The sequence below is a fragment of the Hypanus sabinus genome, chromosome 23, assembly GCF_030144855.1.
Source record: "Hypanus sabinus isolate sHypSab1 chromosome 23, sHypSab1.hap1, whole genome shotgun sequence".
NCBI lineage: Eukaryota > Metazoa > Chordata > Chondrichthyes > Myliobatiformes > Dasyatidae > Hypanus > Hypanus sabinus.
The window spans coordinates 39,859,887-39,880,537 of record NC_082728.1 but is presented as its reverse complement, the minus strand read 5'-3'; the positions used below and the strand labels follow the sequence as shown (position 1 = coordinate 39,880,537).

At 36.3% G+C, this 20,651-nt stretch overlaps 1 protein-coding gene across 1 annotated transcript in view; it reads left to right on the top strand.

Annotated features, from left to right (window-relative positions):
• tbcd (tubulin folding cofactor D) overlaps window positions 1–20,651 on the top strand; it is a 259,836-nt gene that overhangs the window by 147,931 nt on the left and 91,254 nt on the right. The window contains exons 15-20 of the mRNA XM_059948764.1: window positions 7,054–7,111; window positions 9,593–9,622; window positions 11,912–11,997; window positions 13,122–13,202; window positions 17,891–17,964; window positions 20,421–20,538. Of these exons, the coding sequence (XP_059804747.1) occupies window positions 7,054–7,111; window positions 9,593–9,622; window positions 11,912–11,997; window positions 13,122–13,202; window positions 17,891–17,964; window positions 20,421–20,538 (447 nt within the window). The remainder of the gene's footprint in view (window positions 1–7,053; window positions 7,112–9,592; window positions 9,623–11,911; window positions 11,998–13,121; window positions 13,203–17,890; window positions 17,965–20,420; window positions 20,539–20,651) is intronic.

Sequence of the window (20,651 nt, the reverse complement as noted above, 5' to 3'; positions counted from 1 at the left end):
CAGCACAGCCCCCACTTGTCCCATTTAACCTGTCTCAATGTGGTGGACTTTAGGACCTGGGGAATTCAGTGCAGTGGTCCTTAGGACCCGGCTGAGCTCGGGAGGTGGCGTAGGTCGGGACCCACCGCCCGCAGTGTTTCTGTTCCATTGACAGGAAATGATCACAATTGAAAATAAAGTGGAAATAATAAAGCATTTGGAAAGAGGTGAATTGCATTGGTCATTGGAAAAGCGTTAGGCTACGGTCGGTCAATGATTGGAACAATTTTAAAGGATAAAGGATAAAGTGAGAATAATGGAGCATGTTAAAGGCCCTGCCCCGATGAAAGCTACAATTATTACTGAGCAATGCAGTGGTTTAATTATTGGAATACATACATTTCTTAAGTGTTTTATATGCATAGAAAGGTAAAATATATACTATATACTAAGTCAAACGTTCCACTAACTGATGCTAAATACAGTTGGCCCTCCTTATCTGCGGGGGATTGATTCAGAGACATCCTGTGGATACCAAAAATCATGGATGCTCAAGTCCCCTATTTAACCTGAAGCAGTGCAGTGGTCTTTAGGACCCAGCGGAACCCTGGACTTTATTTAACATGTTCAGAGCGGTGGACATTAGGACCTGGCGTAGCTCTGAATCCGCGGTGTTTCTGTTCATGAAAATAATCACAATCGTGATTGAAAATAAGGTGGAAGTAATAAAGCAATCGGAAAGAGGTGAAACACCATTGGTGGATGTAGAGAGGTTATGTTTCCAATAGTGGAGGAGGTTAGGATCAAGAACAACAAAATAAGACCTGTTCATCTCTCCCACCTATTTGCATACTCTGTATTTTAACCCCAGAACAGTCCTCCAGTGGACCCAGACCTGGGCCTGCAGACATTGAACTTAGACCTCCCCAGTGGACTCTCAGAGACTTGCGTTCTTGGCTCCAGCCAATGTATCTTCAGTTCAAGACTGCCAATCTGATCCCCAGGCCTCATTCCTCAGAATTGATCCCAGGGCACACTGATCACTGAACAATAAGGCCTTGAACTCTGGACTTGCTGATTGATGAAGGGACCCTGTACACTAAGGTCTCAAAAAGCAGCCTCATCGCTTCATCAAATTAGTAGATCATCAGAACTCATTGGTCCAATACGCATGGAACTCTGACTCTGCAACCCACTGACAACTCACTAACCTGGTGTTGGGGAGGCCTCATCTACTTTCTGCCCTCTCATTATCCGACAACCGACCATGGATGTCCCACGCCCGCATCATTGATCTTCAGGCGTGGAGTGGAAACTTAAACTCCTTCCTGACCTCTAATTCCCCCACAAACCTATCCCTATCCCTAAACCTCAACCTCACCCCTAACTCCCCTCTCTGTTCTCAAAACTGTCCTTACAAACCTAAAAACTATTTAAAGAAACAATTAAATATAAGCTGCAATTCAACAGAAGTTGCAGTTTCATATCATCGACAATTGGCACACAGTTTCCTTAGCTTGACGCCTTTCATGTTTCAGTGTTGTCTGAATTTTTTCTTGATGTAAAACAAATGCCAACTCAGTATCTAAATTATCTTACACTCATATCCCAAAATCTTGTTGCAATATTGTATGACTTGCTTTTCTTGAGATGAAATGTCTAATCTTGCCAAACAGCTTGGTTAAAATTTATATTTACTGGTTTATGTAATCATAAGTAGTCTCCAACTCAGTGAAGTATTTAAATAGCAAAAAGTTTTGATCTAGGTCAATTGTCTTGATACTGCCTATTGCTTACTACCTATGATTAAAACCCATTTTTGGATTTAATAAGCACAAAGGTTTTAATTTTTGTTTTTTTTCCAGTAATGGAGGAAACTCATTTAAATAAGGATTTGTATGCATGACATAAAATGTGTAATGTGCGCAGGTATGGTTAGTTTCATCTTCCCTGGGGTGTTGTGTTATTTGTGGTTAGAAGAAAATGGGGTGTGTATTCAAGTAAGAATTTAAATAACAAGCCAGAGATAATTGGCTGGAAGGCAAGTTTGTATATCTACTGAGTAAGGAAATATGCAATATTGCTTTGAGCTATATATCTTTCCAGATTGTGAATACCAAGATTTTCCTTGGAAGATTTTACAACTGACATTTAGAAAGATGCTGTTTTAGGCATCCTGTTGTGAGTTAACTGCGGAACTGGAGATTAGATTTTCATCTTATCTCAACTTCCATGTTTAAGTCATAGGCCTGGAAGTCATTTGCTAAATGGCAAATTAAGGAAGGTAACATCCACCCATTGAGTCTGATTCCAATATTGATGCTCAGTTATTAAAGCTATCTACAAATCTAATCCTAATACAAGTTAAAATTAAGTAGAGATTATAACCCAAAGGATCTTTCCTTGAAGCCTGAAAAGGGCTCAGGCACTCAAGTACATCCAGAGTCACTTAGGAACCAAACCAGAATTCAAGTAATTGAGCATTTGAGATTATCATTGATTTCCAGAGTAGGTGAATGCAATTACCTTCCTTGAAACTGCTTTTCCAGTTCTGTTGTTGTAGAACCCAGAGTATAGTTTTTTTTTTAATAAATGGGGGCAGGAATAGGCCAATAAGCTAGTTCACCATTTACTACTATGCTGACCAATACAATCTTGGCTTCATCATCACTTTCGCTCTTTCTTTAACTTCTTATGATATGGCTTTAACTTATGACTCTAATTTACAGCTCTCTGGAGTAAAAGTTTAAAATAATCATGATTCTTGTGAGAGAAGAAATTTATGCTTGTCCCCATATCAAACAATATCTTATTCTGTAGCTAATGGCCTGTGTTCCAACTATCACTCTGCGTCTGTGAATCTTATACGAAGGTCAATAAGATCATCTCTAACTTTTTCCTACTTCAGTGGAAGTATGAAAATGTCATATAAGTGCCTTTACAAAGAAGGCTTAGTACTGCTTCTACTTTTTTAGAAGTTTATGAAAAATCGACATGTCATCTAAAACTTCGATGAACTTCTGTTCATGCACGTTGGAGAGTATAGAGACTGGTTGCATCATAACCTCGTATGGGAACACCAATGACCTTGAATGGAAAAGCTTACAAAAAGTAGTTGATACATAACAGTCCATCACTGAGCATATCTACAATGAGTGCTGTTGAAGGAAACAGCATCTGTCATTAAGGACTCCTATCGTCCAGGCTGTACTGTCTTCTCGCTGCTGCCATCAGGAAGGAGGTACAGGAGCCTTTGGTCATACACTACCAGGTGCAGGAACAATTATTACCATGAGGGATAACTTTACTCACCCCAACATGGAACTAATTCCACAACCTGTACACTCACTTTCAAGGACTCTGCAACTCAGGTTCTCAATATTTATCATTTATTTATTTTGTGTTTTTCTTTTTTATATATTTGCACAATTTGTTGTCTTGCACATTGTTTGTTTATCCATCTTTGTTCTGGTACTGTTTTTCATTGATTCTTTCGCGTCCCTTTGTATTTACTGTGAATGCCTGGAATGAACAGGTGCACAATAGTGTAGTGGTTGCTGTTACAGCTGGGGCATTCTGGAGTTCAGAGTTCAATTCTAGTGCCATTCTGTAAGGAGTCTCTGTACATTCTCCCTGCGGAATGTGTGGGTTTTCCCCAGATGATCTGGTTTCCACTCACAGTCCAAAGATGTACTGGGTGGGTTAATTTATCATTGTAAATTGTCACATGATTAGGTTATGGTTTGTCAGGTGTTTCTTTGGGCAGTGTGGCTTGAAGGGCCACAGTGGCCTATTCAGCATTGCATCACTAAAATAAAACATAAAAATGTATCTCAAGGTAACATATGGTGACATGTATGTACTTTGATAATAACATTTATTTTGTACTTTGTATTAGCCCAATCTTCTCATAGCCCAATCCTTTCACCTCCATGCATCAACTCATTAAAACTGCAAATATATCCATTCTTAATGGATATTGTGCAAACATTGTACAGTATTCCTTATGCTCTTTCATTGGCATCCTGTAAAGTTACATCAAAGCTTCACATGAAAGGAAGAGCAAACAGGAGGAAATCTGCAGATGCTGGAAATTCAAACAACGACACACACAAAATGCTGATGGAACACAGCAGGCCAGGCAGCATCCATAGGGAGAAGCGCTGTGGACGTTTCGGGCCGAAATGAAGGCAAGGTTGAAGGCAACGTCGGACTGCCTTAGGGACTCCAGCTCCGGATTTGTCCTCAGGGTTTACTCCAAACCCTTTCCCATGAGTGGATATGGCTGCAAGGCAGCGGAGGTTTGAAATCAAGAGTTTTCCCTCTCTTCGATGGACTGCCTTCCCAGGTTGATGAGCTCCATCTACCCAAAGACCATAGAGGAATCACCAAATAAGTGACAGAAGGTCCCTCAATCTACCTGTGTGACTGTTCTAACAGGGACCTGTGGCAGCAACTTGCTTCCACATTTGTCTTGAAGAGCCAGAGTGGAAGCAGGTAATTTTTAAACCTGAGGAACTGCTTTAGAGGTCATATTTGTAGAAGTTCTTTCTTCAATATTTCTTGCAGCTTTCTAAAATACACTCATGAATTCCCCTACAAGTCCCTCATGTTTGACAACATTTTAAGGTTATTTTGATCTAGTGTTTTTTCTAAACTCCTTTGGGTCACCTTTCTTGTGCAATTTTCATCTTCAGTGGAACATACACTACATTCGTTAAGTATGGTGAATTATTTCTTTAATTATTGCTTTTTTTAAATCTGGGGGCAAGCCTTTTAATCATTCATTGTGCCTTATCCATTTTACTTATGATAGCCTTAATTCTGCTGAAGACTGATCCACTGATCATCTTTTCTCTTGCTTTGAACAGTGATATATCACACTGTTCTCGCCTTTCCCTAGATTACAATAACAAGTGAAGGCATATTTGCAGATATTTCAGTTGCTTTGTGAAAGTGAAGGCTTGTGCATTGACTTCCTATTGAAACACTTTAAATTAAGTTATAATTGCATCGTAGATTAAAAACTAAATTACAGAACATTATCTCATTGTTTCAAGTCTCTGTCATCTTGAACCAGTGTGATGAGCATTAAATACTACTTGCTAACCTCTCAAGAAAGAGTTAGTGTTTGGGTTTGAATTATTGTTAGTCATTAAAATATACAATTTTATATTTTAAGTTTGGATTAGATTTCTCACAGACCCTTTATTTTTTCGGTTTAGATCCCTTCAAATCTTTCATCCCTTTTTTAACTTAGGAACTTGATTGGAGATTAGTATTATGTAATAATTTGTCTTCTTTCTCAGCTTTGATTCAGCTTATTTTATAGTTTCAGCTAATCATGGTGATTGAAGTTAGTAAACCTGCTCATTTAAGCTCCAGATGTCTATCCTTCACCACAGCATTATTACCTTGAATTTTCATCAATTTACCACACAAAAAAGTAACTAAATGCAATATTTTCGAATATCACATAATTATGCCCACTTTTGTACTGCTGCAATAAGTTTTCATTATTTTGCCAGTTACCTCCCTAGCTAGCAACTTGCAAAACTCGTTGTATGGAAGAAGGTGTTTCCTTGTCAGTTGAACTTTTAACACTTGGGTGTGGAATGTTGAAATTCTTATTCATTTTCCAGGCAAAAAAATAATTTCAGATGTATACGCAGACAAACACTTGTTTATTTCATACTTTTTCCTCATGTACATTTTCAATCATTAGGCATTCAAATATAAGAAATGCAAAGCTACACTTAGTACTTAAAGATGCAAAAATTATTCAACTATTGTTTTTAATTTCACCTGTGGCTAAACAGGTATTGCAAGTATGGTGATAAGTTAAGACATGTTGCTGTATTACTAAACTACCAAGCTTTTTTTCTCCGTAACTGCAAATCTCAATTAAAATCTTTGACGTAACAGCAAGCATAAAAAAGTATCTTTTAGTATAAAAGTAACCATTTTGGTGTTTCAGGGATATAATTTTTTTCTTTATGTAAGCAATAACTAGGCAAATATATTTCAAGAACAATGAGCTAACATTTCAAGAGGGAGGAGAGTTGAAGGTAGATTAGAAAGAAAAAGGGGCAGTACCTCAGGGTGAGGTTTGGTGCGGCCAGTCATATACCCTAGTAACACATGACAAAGGGGAGCTGGGTGAAAACAAAGAAAGGCTTGCATTTATGCAGTGACTTTCACAACTTATCTTGATCCAAAATTATTTTTAAAATAAATGAAAAGCCTTTTAAGTGGCTTCCTGTGAGAAGCAGCAACTATACTTCGCTGGAATATCAACTTGTGTTTGGTGCTCATGTGTACAGAGTGTGACTTTCAGGAAATATTAAATGAAAATGGGGGGTGGGATGGATTTGCAGGTCTAATGGTAGAAGTAACATTGAATATGATGTGAGGATTAGGAGGGAATCTATGTCTAGGTTCAGTGTGGTACTGGCACATGCCAGTTGGCAGGCTCAGCTTGTTAGCTAAAGGGAAGAGGAATTATACCACGGCTATTTGTTACACTATAGTCATAGAAGTCCATGAGCTCCATGGATGGGTGGGAAGTACAAGAAAGATAATAAAGGAACTAATTCATGCCACAGAAGAGGTGGTTAAAGACCATGTCCTTTTAGCAAAGTGGAGTAATGTTCATCTGCACCTTATGTTTCATTCTAATCTTTTGTGATAATCAAAGTAGATGAGTGCCCAGACATGCTCGAGAGGTAATACACTTGAGAATTGTCACAGATCTAATATAACAAAGCGTAATTCTAAATATCTAGCATTGAGGAAAGGATGTCAAAATCATTGAGTTGGTTTTCTACTGATTTCTGCAGAGTAAATGAGAATAAATATCAATAAGAGGTCTGTCGTATAGTCCTTTATGATGGATTTATTTGGATTTAATTGATTTAAACTAAGTGAAAAATAAGTCACCAAATCAGTATGCTGAATTTTCAATACACAAAGAAAATCACCTGGTTTTCAATACACAAAATAATGACAATTTATAAATATAGTCTATTTAGTTTGAAAGACATTAACTGATTTTTAAAAATATTTCATTTTTAGTTCTTTGGTAATAACAACGGTGTTTGATCGGAATGTCAATTGTCGAAGAGCTGCCTCAGTAAGTATTCAGCTTTATTCTTTTCACTGTAGTTGAGAAGAGTGATGCTGCTGCTGTTTATGAAGAATGATTGAGATCTCTATCATGTTTTGTTTTATATTGAAAATTATATAAACAAGTGTTGTACGCATGAAGAAAGTTGTAGCTTGCCTAAGCCCATTGAAGGAAAAGCTCTGATGTTAATAGAATAAGACCTTTAACTATCTTCCTGCTTTCTAGAGACTGAAGAGGAAATTGGGTGGGGAGAGGAATGCAGGAGTGGAGTTCTGAAAGAGATCACTAAAGTATGGGGAAATTGATGAGTGTTTGAGGATTGTCAAAGCGATGGGGAAGTGGTTTACAATCAGGTGAGATGCTTCAGCTGAAGGCATCAGAATGAAAATAATAGGAAAAATCAATAATAAGTGAGAGACTGGAGGAAGACGGGTGCCTCAGTGGACCTCACCTCTTCATTTGACATATCATTTAATGATCTCGATGTCTTTTTTTAATGGAAGACATGGCCATTTGATGATCCTGTGTTTGCCCAGTGATCATTGAACCCTAGGTTATGCTCCAATTTGTAAATTAGTTGTTGAAGCCCAACCATAATGTGCAATGTCACTGAAAATATTGTAGCAGTAGGTAGTGAATATTTTAACTTTACTGACATGGCTAAGCTACCGTTTAAAACGGTGTATGTTTTCTCCTTGGAGAGAATATGCATTACGTCAAATCACAGGGTGGGTGCTATTTTGCTCTGATGCACTGGGAGGTGCACTTGAATACTTTCTTATGCTACTCAACTTTCTAGTTCTTGAATGTATAGGTTGATTTTTGTTCAATACCACTTCCAATGCAGAGATTCTGAATCAAATTTGCCTTTAATGAAAATGATTTACTTTTTTGACATTCTGAATTTCCCTAATATAAATATCAGTTAGGAATCAGATCAGAAGCATGGAATTAATCTTGTTTTTCAAGTTAAGTAAAAGTTTGACAGAATGTTTTTTTCTGTACATTGTGTATTTCTGATATAATACCTTAGGTCACATTTATCCAGTTAATCCACCCTGCCTGGTGCAGTTTCAACTCCACCTTGTTGAAACTCTTTTCTAATCCATGTTTATTTCATCTGAGTGCCAAGGTTGGTTGCTATAGTAATTCTTGGAAGGCATGGATCAGTCAGATATTGCACCTGCCAAGTTGCAAATTATTACTTTAGAGTCCATACAAGTATTTGTGTATTAATGTCTATCTATACATGATAAATATATATTAAGGATTGGGCCCTTGAAATTTATGATAATTTTCTGGCTGTGTTGAATCTCTCAGTTTTACTGCTCCCACCCCATGTGGATTCCTATTTACTACAAGATTTTGAATCCAAATACCTGAAAATATGAAAGTAGGGAGCAGTTTCTGCACAATTTATCTCCCAGAAATGAAGACTGAGTCCTCTTCACTTCCCATTTCATTCTATACCTTCTCCATAATAAGACGATATGTACAAACGTAAAATATATCACTGAGTTACGCTCACTATAATTAGTAGTACCAAAGAACTGACTACATTCACGAACATGCAGATCTACAATAGATTTGGGACCTTCTGAGTCTCATGAGTTACCACATAGTACAAAGATGGGATTCTGTCTTCATGTGTAGACCTGGCAGTGTTTATTTCAGTGTAAGTTGCGGCCATTAGAATAGGAATGCTAAATGATCTTTTTTAATGTAACTTTATTAGTTTGTTTTATCAACAGAATTGTTGCTGGTTGGTTCCAAAGTGAATCACTGGCATTTAGTTGATCATGCAATTAAAAACCAATAGAACATAGAGTAACGCAATGGGCTCTTCAGCACATGGGGCCTGTAACATTATTGTATGTTCATATGGGACTTAATGATGTCTGTGTCAATCATGATCCCAATCCATAATAAGGCCATCTATCTGCACATAGCCTATATCCCCCCTCCCCATTTCCTGACTGCCTCAAAGACCTTATTCACCTCACTGAACTCCTTCATGGGTTGGCCTTTCAGCTCAATATCTTGCCCAAATACTGGGGTCAGTGAATCAAGGGACTGAGGTATTTACGTCATTACAGGCATGTTTCCATGGATGTGTATAGAAAATTTATTGTAATCTCATTACTGGACATGGCACTATAAGTTGTTCTTCTCCATCAAACCAAGAACTACAGGTAAGGAAAGTCTAGGCTACAGTGTCTAACTTTGAAGTTTATTGTAAATTCTATATGTAGTGGCAGAATCCTGTCATTGGATATCTTCATAGCTACAAGTTGTCTTGTTGATTAAGCAGATTGTTCAACTTTATGGACCTTAAATTGTTATTAGAAGTGTATATAATTCTGCCTGCTAACTCTGAAGTTGAAAATTTTGAAGCATGTAAGTTTTAATGATTTAATTATTAAAGTTTTAATATGCAGGCTTTAAAACATTGTTATATCCATCTTTCTCTGACTCTTTTGACTTTAGGCTGCTTTCCAAGAGAATGTTGGAAGACAGGTACAGTTATTGTGCATATTGTTTCAAACATTGTTGGCATTTGATATATATTTCAATGTATATAAGATATTTATAATGAACTTAGATCTGATTACACGTAATGGTTAATCAAATTACACCCCAAACAATTTTGAAGTTTAAACAGAAAGCAGAAGAGAGAGACATAAACTCTTCATGTCTTTTTCCTTTGGACCTGATAAGCTTAGCCAGAAGTCTAGATGTGTGGAAGTGCAAGGTTAGAATATGCAAATCCCTTATTCCTAGACCTTCATTTGGAGATATAATTCATGCACAAAAACAAACTCATGTATGTTTTTAATTCGGCCAGTTAGTAGATTTTCTCTTTCACTGTGGTGTATAAAATTGAGAATCAGTTTAATTTTCATTTAACTCCTAGAAATATTTTTGTATAGCATTTACTGTATCGTTATTCTAGTTTAAAAGTTTCACCACCTGATCCTTAAATGTATACTCAGATGATTTATGATGTGTGACATTACTTTCAGGATAATAGCATTACTATTTTTGTGGGAAATAACAGCATAGATAGACGGTGACCTTAATTTTCCACAGTTCAACAATAACACAAGCTTACAACCTTTCTCTTAGTCTTGACTGATCAGCAGAGTTGGTTTTCTGCAGATAATGGAGAGCTGGTGTTCAACCCTTGACCCCATTGTCATTATGTAAGAAAATACTAGCATTAATCCAAATAATTCAGTATTTATATCTTTAGTGCTGGCAAATGGCTGTATTGGATGCCTTAAATCCATCTAATTATGTGTTTGGATATCTTAAAACAATCAGTAAGAAGGAAAGCTTGCATTTGAATATCAACTTTAATACAATTCATAGAATTCTAAGTTGCATAGTTTGCCTTTATTTACTTCCAAGAGCCAACAGCTTAGTGTTTGTTTGCTGATACACTATACACTGTTTTCATTCAAATGGCTAATGCAAAGCTAAACCCAAAATTTAAATTTTAAGTCAGTTTCATTCCTGTTACTAAGTTTTGAAGTCATCATTTTAACTTGTCCAATGTTTCTTCTGAGAATAAGAATATTGTTTCCCCAGACTGTATGAAATGCTGGATTGGTGCTTTGCTTTGGGAGTAGAACTTTTCAAAAGTACTTCATTAACAAATATTGAGACAGAAACATGCAAAACATAGAATCTTAGCTGACCAACCCTAACCAGAAAGATGTTGACAATTATTTCATTTCACATAGAACAAAACCTGAAGAAGAAACACAAAAAAGATGCAATGGATGGTAGACGTCTGAAATGAAAGCAAAGACTACTGAAGTTACACAGCAGATCATCGAGAAATACAAATAATATCTCAAGTTGATGAACTTTCATTGAACTGTGGAATGTTAATGCTGAGTGTTATTTATAATGCTAAAAAAATATGGGTAGAGAGAAGGGAACAAAATGAGGATATATGATAACGTCAAAAACATGAGGAAATCCGCAGAAATCCAAGCAACACACACAAAATTCTGGAGGAACTTAGCAAGCCAGACAGCATCTATGGAAAAGAGTAAATAGTTGATGTTTTGGCCTGAGACATTTCATCAGGCAGAATGGGCAAAAAGAGATGAGAGTGCAAGGCAAAGAAAACACGAAGTGCAAAATGTGTCTGGAGGAGTTGCAGCATTAAGTAATGAATGGCTTTTCACACCACTGTCATTTTGTCCCATTATCTCAGGATGACTTTAGAATCAAATAATTAATTACTCATTTTGGGTCGATTTTAGAGTTTGTTGTTTTTTCCCCATAATGGCCAGTGCTGTTGCATTTCTAAAGAGTTGAAGGAAGTGTAAATGGTGTATGCAGTATTTGAATCAGTGGCCATCTCATTTCAGTTTTAGTATTCACATAGTATTCATAAATCATTTTTGTTTGCTATCCTTTCAACATCTATACAGAATAATTATCTCTCATTAGATAAGATCTGAATTATCTGAAAATGCAGCATTTTGTATGGAGGAAGAAAAAGCACAATATTTTAGAATATTAATTTCAGAATTTATGCTGCTTTTGCTGTTACTCTGTATAGTACAGTGTTTTCCATTGAGACTGTGCTACAAAAAGGGAGTAACCTTGATATTCTTATTTTTATTCTTCCATCTTTCAACTGTTTGCAGTAAAAGTAATGTTTAATCAATGCTATAAACCCCCTTAAAGTGTTATGTAAAATGTTATTGCACTTGCTCTGAATTTTTGGTGTAAATTTTATTTTTCTCTTATATAGATGGATAATGATTTTTATTTGTATTTTTACAGGGCACATTTCCACATGGAATTGAGATCCTCACTGCAGCTGATTATTTTGCAGTTGGAAATCGGACCAAATGTTTTTTGAATATTAGGTAATACTTAAAGGCTTATGTGCTTCCACAGAACCTTCTGTTAGTTAAACCATTTCCAGAATCTGATTCAAAGAGGCTTGCATGCTTCCATACTTATCTCACAATCACATTTATGTTTTGTTGTTCCCAGTGTCTGGGGGGCATTAATGATACAGCTGTCCAAGACACAGAGGTATCCATATCTAGGTACTTTGTATTGGAAAACATATAAACTGCACACAGACATTCAAATCTGATTCCCAGATCAGAATTGAATTACAAAATAACTGCGTTACAAAAATAAGTTAATGAGAGAAATTTAATTTCACCATTAATTAGTTAACATTTGAAGTGCACTGTCTGATACGTTTAAAGAGTAACCTTCAGAGAGACAATGGGTACACCTTGAAGAAGTAGTTATTAAGCTTCAAGTGATTGGGTAGTAGAATGTGACTAACTGTTCGAAACATCTGGCACCCAATTATCTAGGCAAGATGATCCTCTCTTATACAATTTTGTGATAGTATGTTTTCATTTGGTTCTGTGTACTACTTTAACATCATTGCTACCAACTGAGTTCCAGTAACTCACATAAATAACCAGTACTTTTGTTTAAGTTATTTAATGATGACCTGTCAGTTATTTTTTCTTAGTCTTGTCTAAATAATAACACCTTTGAGCAGAATGATTTTCCCATTTCTTGAGCTATAGTACAAGCTCTTGCTATATAGCATTTCAAAATATGGTAGGATGGGGTACAGTGTTTCATTATTTTCAAATGGTGAAAGAACACTGTATAAAACAGCTCACTTATTAAAGGTGTTAAACAACCACTAAATCAAAGAAAATCAGTTAATCCTTAATTGACATAAAAATCAGTATCTTTGGGAACCACCCAAACGTACTTCTTGACAATGAACATTAAAATGAATGTTCATCTTTGCTTTACAAATGCCACATTGATGCTAAATGAGTTGTTAGTTCATTTGAAGGAAATGATTGCATATTTTGTCAGAGTACCTTCTAGTATCTTCATGTGTTTTCTCTTTCTCACCAGTAATCCTGACTATTGCGATACAATAACATTTAATTTGATTTGTACAGAGTAGTGAATTACATCCTTTTGATTTATCTCTGATTTACAGTTTATACATTGTTGGATTTCCTGAGTACACGCAACCTTTGATTGATCATCTTATCAACAAGAAATTTAACCACTGGGATAGGTAAGAGATTATAATGTGTTTTGTATACATTGAATGATTTATTTGTTGTAACAATTAAGAAAACGCTTAGTTTGGGCATGTAAACAGGTTCATGTGCGCCTCTGTATTTGTAAGGTATGCTTATGCATTGCCCAATACAACTAAACTGCTTCACATACTTCCAATTTGGGCTCTCAGATTTTCTGAACATATGGTGGGCATGTACTATGTATTGTTTTAATAAACATTTTTCTATGTGGAAATAATGAACAGTGATCATGTGATGAAGTGAGATCAGGTATGCACTAAGGTAACAATAATCAAAATTTGTTCCTCAGTTTGCTGAACTTAAATAGTAATTCTCAAAAAATACATTAAGGTGAAATTTTATAATTTCCCTAGGATTTGATTCAAATTAGCTCACTGGTTGGAAGAATGAGATGGCTTTTTAAGAGCAGCTTGTGCTTGAACCTACTCAGGGAAAGGCTCTCTTAGATTGGGTGTTATGTAACAAACCAGATCTTGGAGACTGTGATCATAATATGATTGAATTCATATGGCAGCTTGAGAGAGAGAAGCGTAAGTCGCTTGTATCAGTATCGCAACAGAATAAGGGGAATTACAGAGGCATGTGAGAGGAGCTTATCTGGGTAGATTGGAGGGGGAATTTGCCAGGGATTGCGGCAGAGCAGAGTTGGCTGAAGTTTCTGGGAATAATTCATGAGGCGCAGGACGGAAGATAAAGTTCTTATTTGGTAGGGATAGGTGACAGTGGCTGACAAGGGAATTAAGGACTGCATAAAAACCAAGGAAAGGGCACATAAGGTAGCAAAAATGAGTGGAAAATTGGATGATTGAGAAGCTTTTAAAATCCAACAAACTGCAACTAAAAAATTATAATAAGGGAAAAGGTGAAATTTGAAGGTAAACTTTTTTCAGTTATATAAAGAGTAAAAGGGAGGTGAGAGTTGATAGTGCACCACTGGAAAATTATGCTGGGGAGGTAGTAATGGGCTCAAAGAAATGGCAGATGAACTTACGGGGTACGTTGTTCAGTCTTCTCTGTGGAAGACACTAGCAGTGCGCCAGAGATCTATGAGTGTCAGGGAGCAGGAGTGAGTGTCATTGCTATTACAAAGGAAGAAATGCTAGGCAAGCTCAAAGTGGATCTTAAAGTGGATCAGTCACCTGGCCCAGGTAGACTACATCCCAGAGTCCTGAGAAAGGTTGCTGAAGAGATATGGATGCATTGGTCATGATCTTTCAAAAATCTGGCATGGTCCTAGAGGGCTGGAAGATTGCAAATGTCACTCTACTCTTTAAGAAGGGAGGAAGACAAAAGAAAGGAAATTATAGACCAATTAGCCTAACCTCAGTGGTTGGGAATGTGTTAGAATATATTACTAACAATGAGGTTTTATGATACTTGGAGTCTAATGATAAAATAAGTCAAAGTAGGCATGGTTTCTGTCAAGGGAAATGTTGCCTGACAGATCTTTTAGAGTTCTTTGAGGAAGTAACAAGCAGGGTGAACAAAAGAGAGGCAGTGGATGTCATTTACTTAGATTTTTAGAAGGCATTTGATAAGGTGTCACACAGGAGGCTGCTTAACAAGGTAACATCCTGTGGTGTTACATGAAATATACTGGCTTAGACAGGGGAATGGCTGACTGGCAGGAGGCAGCGAGTGGGCATAAAAGGGGCCTTTTCTGGTTGGCTGCTAGTGACTAGTAGTGTTCCTCAGTGTCAGTATTAGGACCGCTGCTTTTCTATTTGTTTGTCAGTGATTTGGATAATGAAATTGATGGCTTTGTGGCAAAGTTTGCAGATGATATGAAGATAGGTGAAGGGGTAGGTAGGGCTGAGGAAGCAATGCGATTACAGCAGGACTTAGAAAAATCAGAAGAATGGACGAAAAAGTGGCAGATGGAATTAAGTATTGCGAAATATATGATAATGCATTTTGATAAAAGGAACAATAGTGAGGACTGTTATCTAAATGGGGAGAAGGTTCAAACATCAGAGGTGCAGAAGGGCTTAGGAGTCCTTGTGCAAGTCTCCCAGAAGGTTAATTTACAGGTTGAGTCTGTGGTAAAGAAGACAAATGCAATGTTGGCATTTATTTCAAGGGGAATAGAATATAAAAGTAAGGAGATAATGCTGAGTCTTTATAAAGCATTAGTTGGGTTGTACTTGAAGTATTGTCAACAGTTTTGATCTCCATTTCTCAGGAAGTATGTGTTGTCATTGGAGAGAGTTGGGAAGATGTCATGAGGATGATTTGGGGAATGAAGTGGTTAACATATGAGGAGTATTTGGCAGCTTTGGGTCTGGAATTTATGAGAATGTGGGGGGATCTCATTAAAGCCTATTGAATGTTGAAAGAGCAAACACGAGGAAATCTGCAGATGCTGGAAATTCAAACAACAACACACACAAAATGCTGGTGGAACACAGCAGGCTAGACAGCATCTATAGGGAGAAGCGCTGTCAACGTTTCGGGTGGAGACCCTTCGTCAGGACTAACCAAAAGGAAAGATAGTAAGACTTACTATCTAAAGAATGGCTTAATTCTGCTGCTATGTCTTATGGTCCAACATAAATTAATTTCAGGCTTTTAAACTTTTATTTCATGTGTGTTACTTTAAAGCATGCTGCACTTCACATTGCCTAGGGAGCAAGTCAGACTCTCAAAAATAAGAAGCTTTACTTTGTTCCTTTTGTGCTCTATTCATAAATGCAGAGCAAATTGGCATTTTTATTAAGTAGTTGGTTGGTTTTGCGTTAGGTGAAGAGTAAATTGTCAAGGAAACTGGTGGGATTATTCTCAGGATGAATATTTACTTTGATAGCAAATAGATAGATAGTGTTTAAATTTTATTAATAACTTTATTTACATTGATACTGACTTTATTTACATTTAGCCCAAGCTATCTATAGTTTCAAGGGCATGGAGAAGTGGTTCAGTATTGTAGTGAACTGTTTGTTACTTTATTTTTCCTGTTGCTTTTCTTAAATTCTTTATGTTTGCATATTTCTAATGTGAGCATGTATGTGTTCATGAATCCACCTTTAACTCTGACTTTGCTCACAGTCTTCTGCCCCATGTTTGCCTTTGCTGCATTTCCATCTGTGTATATGTATTTTCCTTTTCTTGCCCCCCCCCCCCCCATGACTTTGGTGTGTGCTTGTTTCTCTCCCTCTCCCTCTCCCGTAAATCAAGCTTGGATATTGTTTCTTTCAAAATTGCATCACTAAGACATTGTATTCCATCTTTAATATTTTATGAAACATCTTAATCATCAAGTGCTCTTGTAGAATTTCTGTTGTCCGTTTAATTTTTTTCTACTGAACTTGAAGATTTTAAGACTTCCTTTTGGCAATTGGATACAAACACAAAATAGAAATAAAAATAGCAAAGACTGGAAGAAGTCATCAGATAAGGCAGTATCCTTGCAGAGAGAGAAACAAGGCAATAACTCTTCATCAGAACTCAAAAGTAGGGAATTAAATGTATTTTAAGTTGCACAAAATGAGAGAGGTGGAGGAAAAACTGGCAAGCAGCCGAACCTCAGAACTGTCATTGCAGACTGAACAGAGATGATGTGTGAAGAGGTTACCTGATCTGCAGCTGGTGCCTCCTGTACTTTTAATACTCTATTCTGACCTCTTATCTTGACCTCTTGCATTATTTCATTGTGAGTTCTCAATGGTGTTTCCAGAAATTTCAGGCATCAAGTCATTTTCTGTTGCCATGTCTGTTGCTGGATATTTTGGATTTCCTTTCCTTCTTTTCTGGCTTTAACAGTTAAGTATTTAAAATCATGATTGTCTTAATGACTCTGAATCCTGTCACAGATATACCTTCTATTCACTCAATTACTTCTGCCTTTTTGCAACTTTTGCATGTTTGTTTTCTCACTTAACCAGTTCTGATGAAGAGTCAGTCACCTTAACTATGACTCTGGTTCTATCTCCACAGATGCTGCTTGATCAACTGAGTTCTTCAAGCATTTTCTGTAATTTTGTGTTCTATCTTCTGAATTTTTGCCATACACACAAAATTGAGATAATCTTAATATTTGTCAATGATATGAAAAAGAAGCATTTTTATTGTCATTTAAAATTACAGTGATTAATTTGTACATGTGCATTATCTAGTGTGTGTGTGTGTGTGTTTGTTTGTCTGCTTGTTTGTTTATTTCCAAATAGAATCTAATTTTACACCGATTTTTTTTGTAGCCTTTTAATGAAAATTATTACTTTTCATGTCTCCATTTTAATCTTGTTAAATAGCAGTGCATTGTCTTCTATAAGCTGTTTTGGATACTAAGTCAAAAAGGGATAATAGATGCAAGGGCCACATTTCAGACATGAACCTGTCCTGCTTCTCTGTAATTAAAAATCTGTAACACTATATTGTACTTACGGTCCTCAACGAGTTTTGTAAGATATTTGTGTGTATCCTTGTATAGCTGTTCATATTTCGCTAAATGACAATGAATAAAATTTCATTTCTTTACATCCCAAATATATCAGAGGTGTGGGATGTATGTATCTTCTTAAGATGTATGCATTTGATATTAGTGTATATACAGCTTGACCTGTAAAAATTTTTATGAAAAGGGATTTTAGCATATTTTCTTTCCTTAAGTTAAAAATACAAGAATTTTTCCTTAAAATAATGGATAGTTTTTATATTTTCACAGTGCCATTCGAGAACTAACTGCAAAGACCCTCCATAATCTTACTCCATACTCTCCAGAATACATGGCAAACAATGGTGATGTGTAATTTACTTCAAATCGTACTGCTTTTAACAATACATGCAATGCTAACAGCAGATTATTTGTTGATTTATACAACTGTTTTGGCATAATAGTGTTCATTGTAATTTAGTTAACTGGAAATTAAAGTTTAAAAAGCCTGATTCTAAATATGGTCAAACAAGAAAAAAACTATAAACTTCAGTTCTGATTCTTGAAAAACTTACTCCATTGTTTTATTCTATAAGGTATCAGGTTTTATAACTGTCAAATCCATCCAGTCAACTACTTTTACTTTCCATTAAACATCTGGTTCTAACAAGATGCCTCCTTCATCCTTAAGATATGTGTCACAGAAACTAACTGCACATTATCCAATTTCCTTTGTCTCTTTATGTTCATTTCTCCTCTTTCATTAGAAAAATTTTAATTATATGTTCATTTCTAATGTGTAATATCATATTTCAGGTCAGTCTCCGAGTGCCTTTATATTACAAATTTCCAAGGTCACTATTATTATTACATCTCTTTAAAATATTTGGTTAATCCATGATGACAGACCATACCTCCTAAATTACAAAATCCTACTGCCACTGGGCATTTCCAAAAGTTTTATTAAGATGTAGCTTGATGCATTTTGTTGAAATTTTTCCTATGTTGTTGGTGTTCGGTGCACAATTTGAGATATGGCCTTCCATAAGAACTTGACACCAAAGTTGTCTACCATTTCATTGAAAAGACACCCGTTACTTTGTTCTACTCATTTTTGAGATCCAGATACTGTTGGTATTACCAGGATTTATTGCCCATCCCTATTTGTTATTTACTGCTTATCAGCTGATGCTTGAATGTGCAGCAGGTCTTTACTGTACTAGATATGGGCCTGCTATACTTGCTGAGGAATTGAAGAAGAATTGAGCATTCCCTAGGCATTAGTGAATATCCACATTTTAGTCTTTTCCTGTTACTTTGTAGCTTTCTCATAAAACCTCTTAAAATATTTATCTGCTCTGAAAAGCTGAAATGAAATTTCCTCTACTACACAGCACAGTAAGGTATTTCATGTCTTAACAAACGTTTGCTGAGTGAGTTCTTTTTTCCCCTCTCCCTTTTCCTTTCCTCTGTATTGGTTCACCTACCAGAGAAAATAGTAATTTTGTAAGTTGTTAAACTTCCTAGTCATCTATAGTTCTGGTCTCTGTTCAGAGATATAACTTACATACTCTGATAACCTCCTGAAAAATCTACACAACGTTCTCAGGAATCTAATGATCTGTTCTTTCTCAAATGAGGTGGGCTGCATCTCACTATGTTTTCTATGAATTAACCTTTATTTTTAACAAACTTGGCTCAAAAGGGCATCTGTTAATGAGACAATATTATCTACAGGTGCTATTCTTTTAAGTTGTAGGAAGTGCTTTTGTATTATAACTGGCCAGGAGTCTTCTAACATCAGTCATGAGTTTAAAATCTGTTCCATATTGATATATTTCCAAACAGGTTTCTGCACCTGGCACAGTATCATATGGCTCCTTCAAATTCAGAAGTTGCATCCTATTTCACTATAAGCGAGATCAACCGTCTCTCTCCCTCATTCTTCTACAGTTTATGATAGGATTCACGATGTCATCCATTAATGAAAATTAAATTCAGATCTAACTTACTGGAATGGTTAAGGAAAGTACATTAAAGGCATACTTCATTGGGAGTTTGAAGAGATTTGGTATGTCAACAAATACACTCAAAAAAGTCTATAGATGTACCAGGAGAGCATTCTGACAGGCTGTATCACTGTCTGGTGGGGGGGGGGGGGGGGGGGTGGGAGGCGAGGCTACTGCACAGGACTGAAAGAAGCTGCAGAAGGTAAATTTAGCCAGCTCCATCTTGGCTACTAGCCTGCAAAGTACCCAGGACATCTTCAAGGAGTGGTGTCTCAGAAAGGCAGAGTCTATTATTAAGGACCTCCAGCGCCCAGGGCATGCCTTTTTCTCACTATTACCATCAGCTAGGAGGTACAGAAGCCTGAAGGCACACACTGAGCGATTCAGGAACAGCTTCTTTCCCTTTGCCATCCGATTCCTAAATGGACATTAAACCCACAAACACAGCCTCACTTTTTTAATACATATTATTTCTGTTTTTCCACGAATTTTAATCTATTCAATATGTGTATACTGTAATTGATTTAGTTATTTATTATTTTTTTTTTTCTTCTTTTGTATTATGTATTGCATTGAACTGCTGTTGCAAAGTTTAAAAATTTCACGACACATGCTGGTGATAATAAACCTGATTCTGAATCTGAAATTGCATTGCTTTTAAGAACTACTACATTGTTGGCCCATCTAAATTTTAGTTAGAATTGTGCTATTTGCTTGAAGAATAAAAAACTCATGCCATGTTGACTGAATGATAGTTGATGTGTTTTACATTAATATGTTTTCAGCTATTTAAACGAATTGTTTTTTTGTAGCTTTGTTGCAGTTGTTACCATTAGCAACGGGCATTGATTTGAATACACGTCATGGTGCAGTATTGGCCTGTGCAGAGATTGTTTATGCACTCAACAAGATATCTGTTGAGAACAACAGGTATGAGATTTTGTAATGTGTTCAATTAAATAAAGCATCAATATATGTAACAGTGTGACTAAAGGAGAATAATAAAATTATTAATAATTACCAGTGAAAGCTATTGTCTAGAG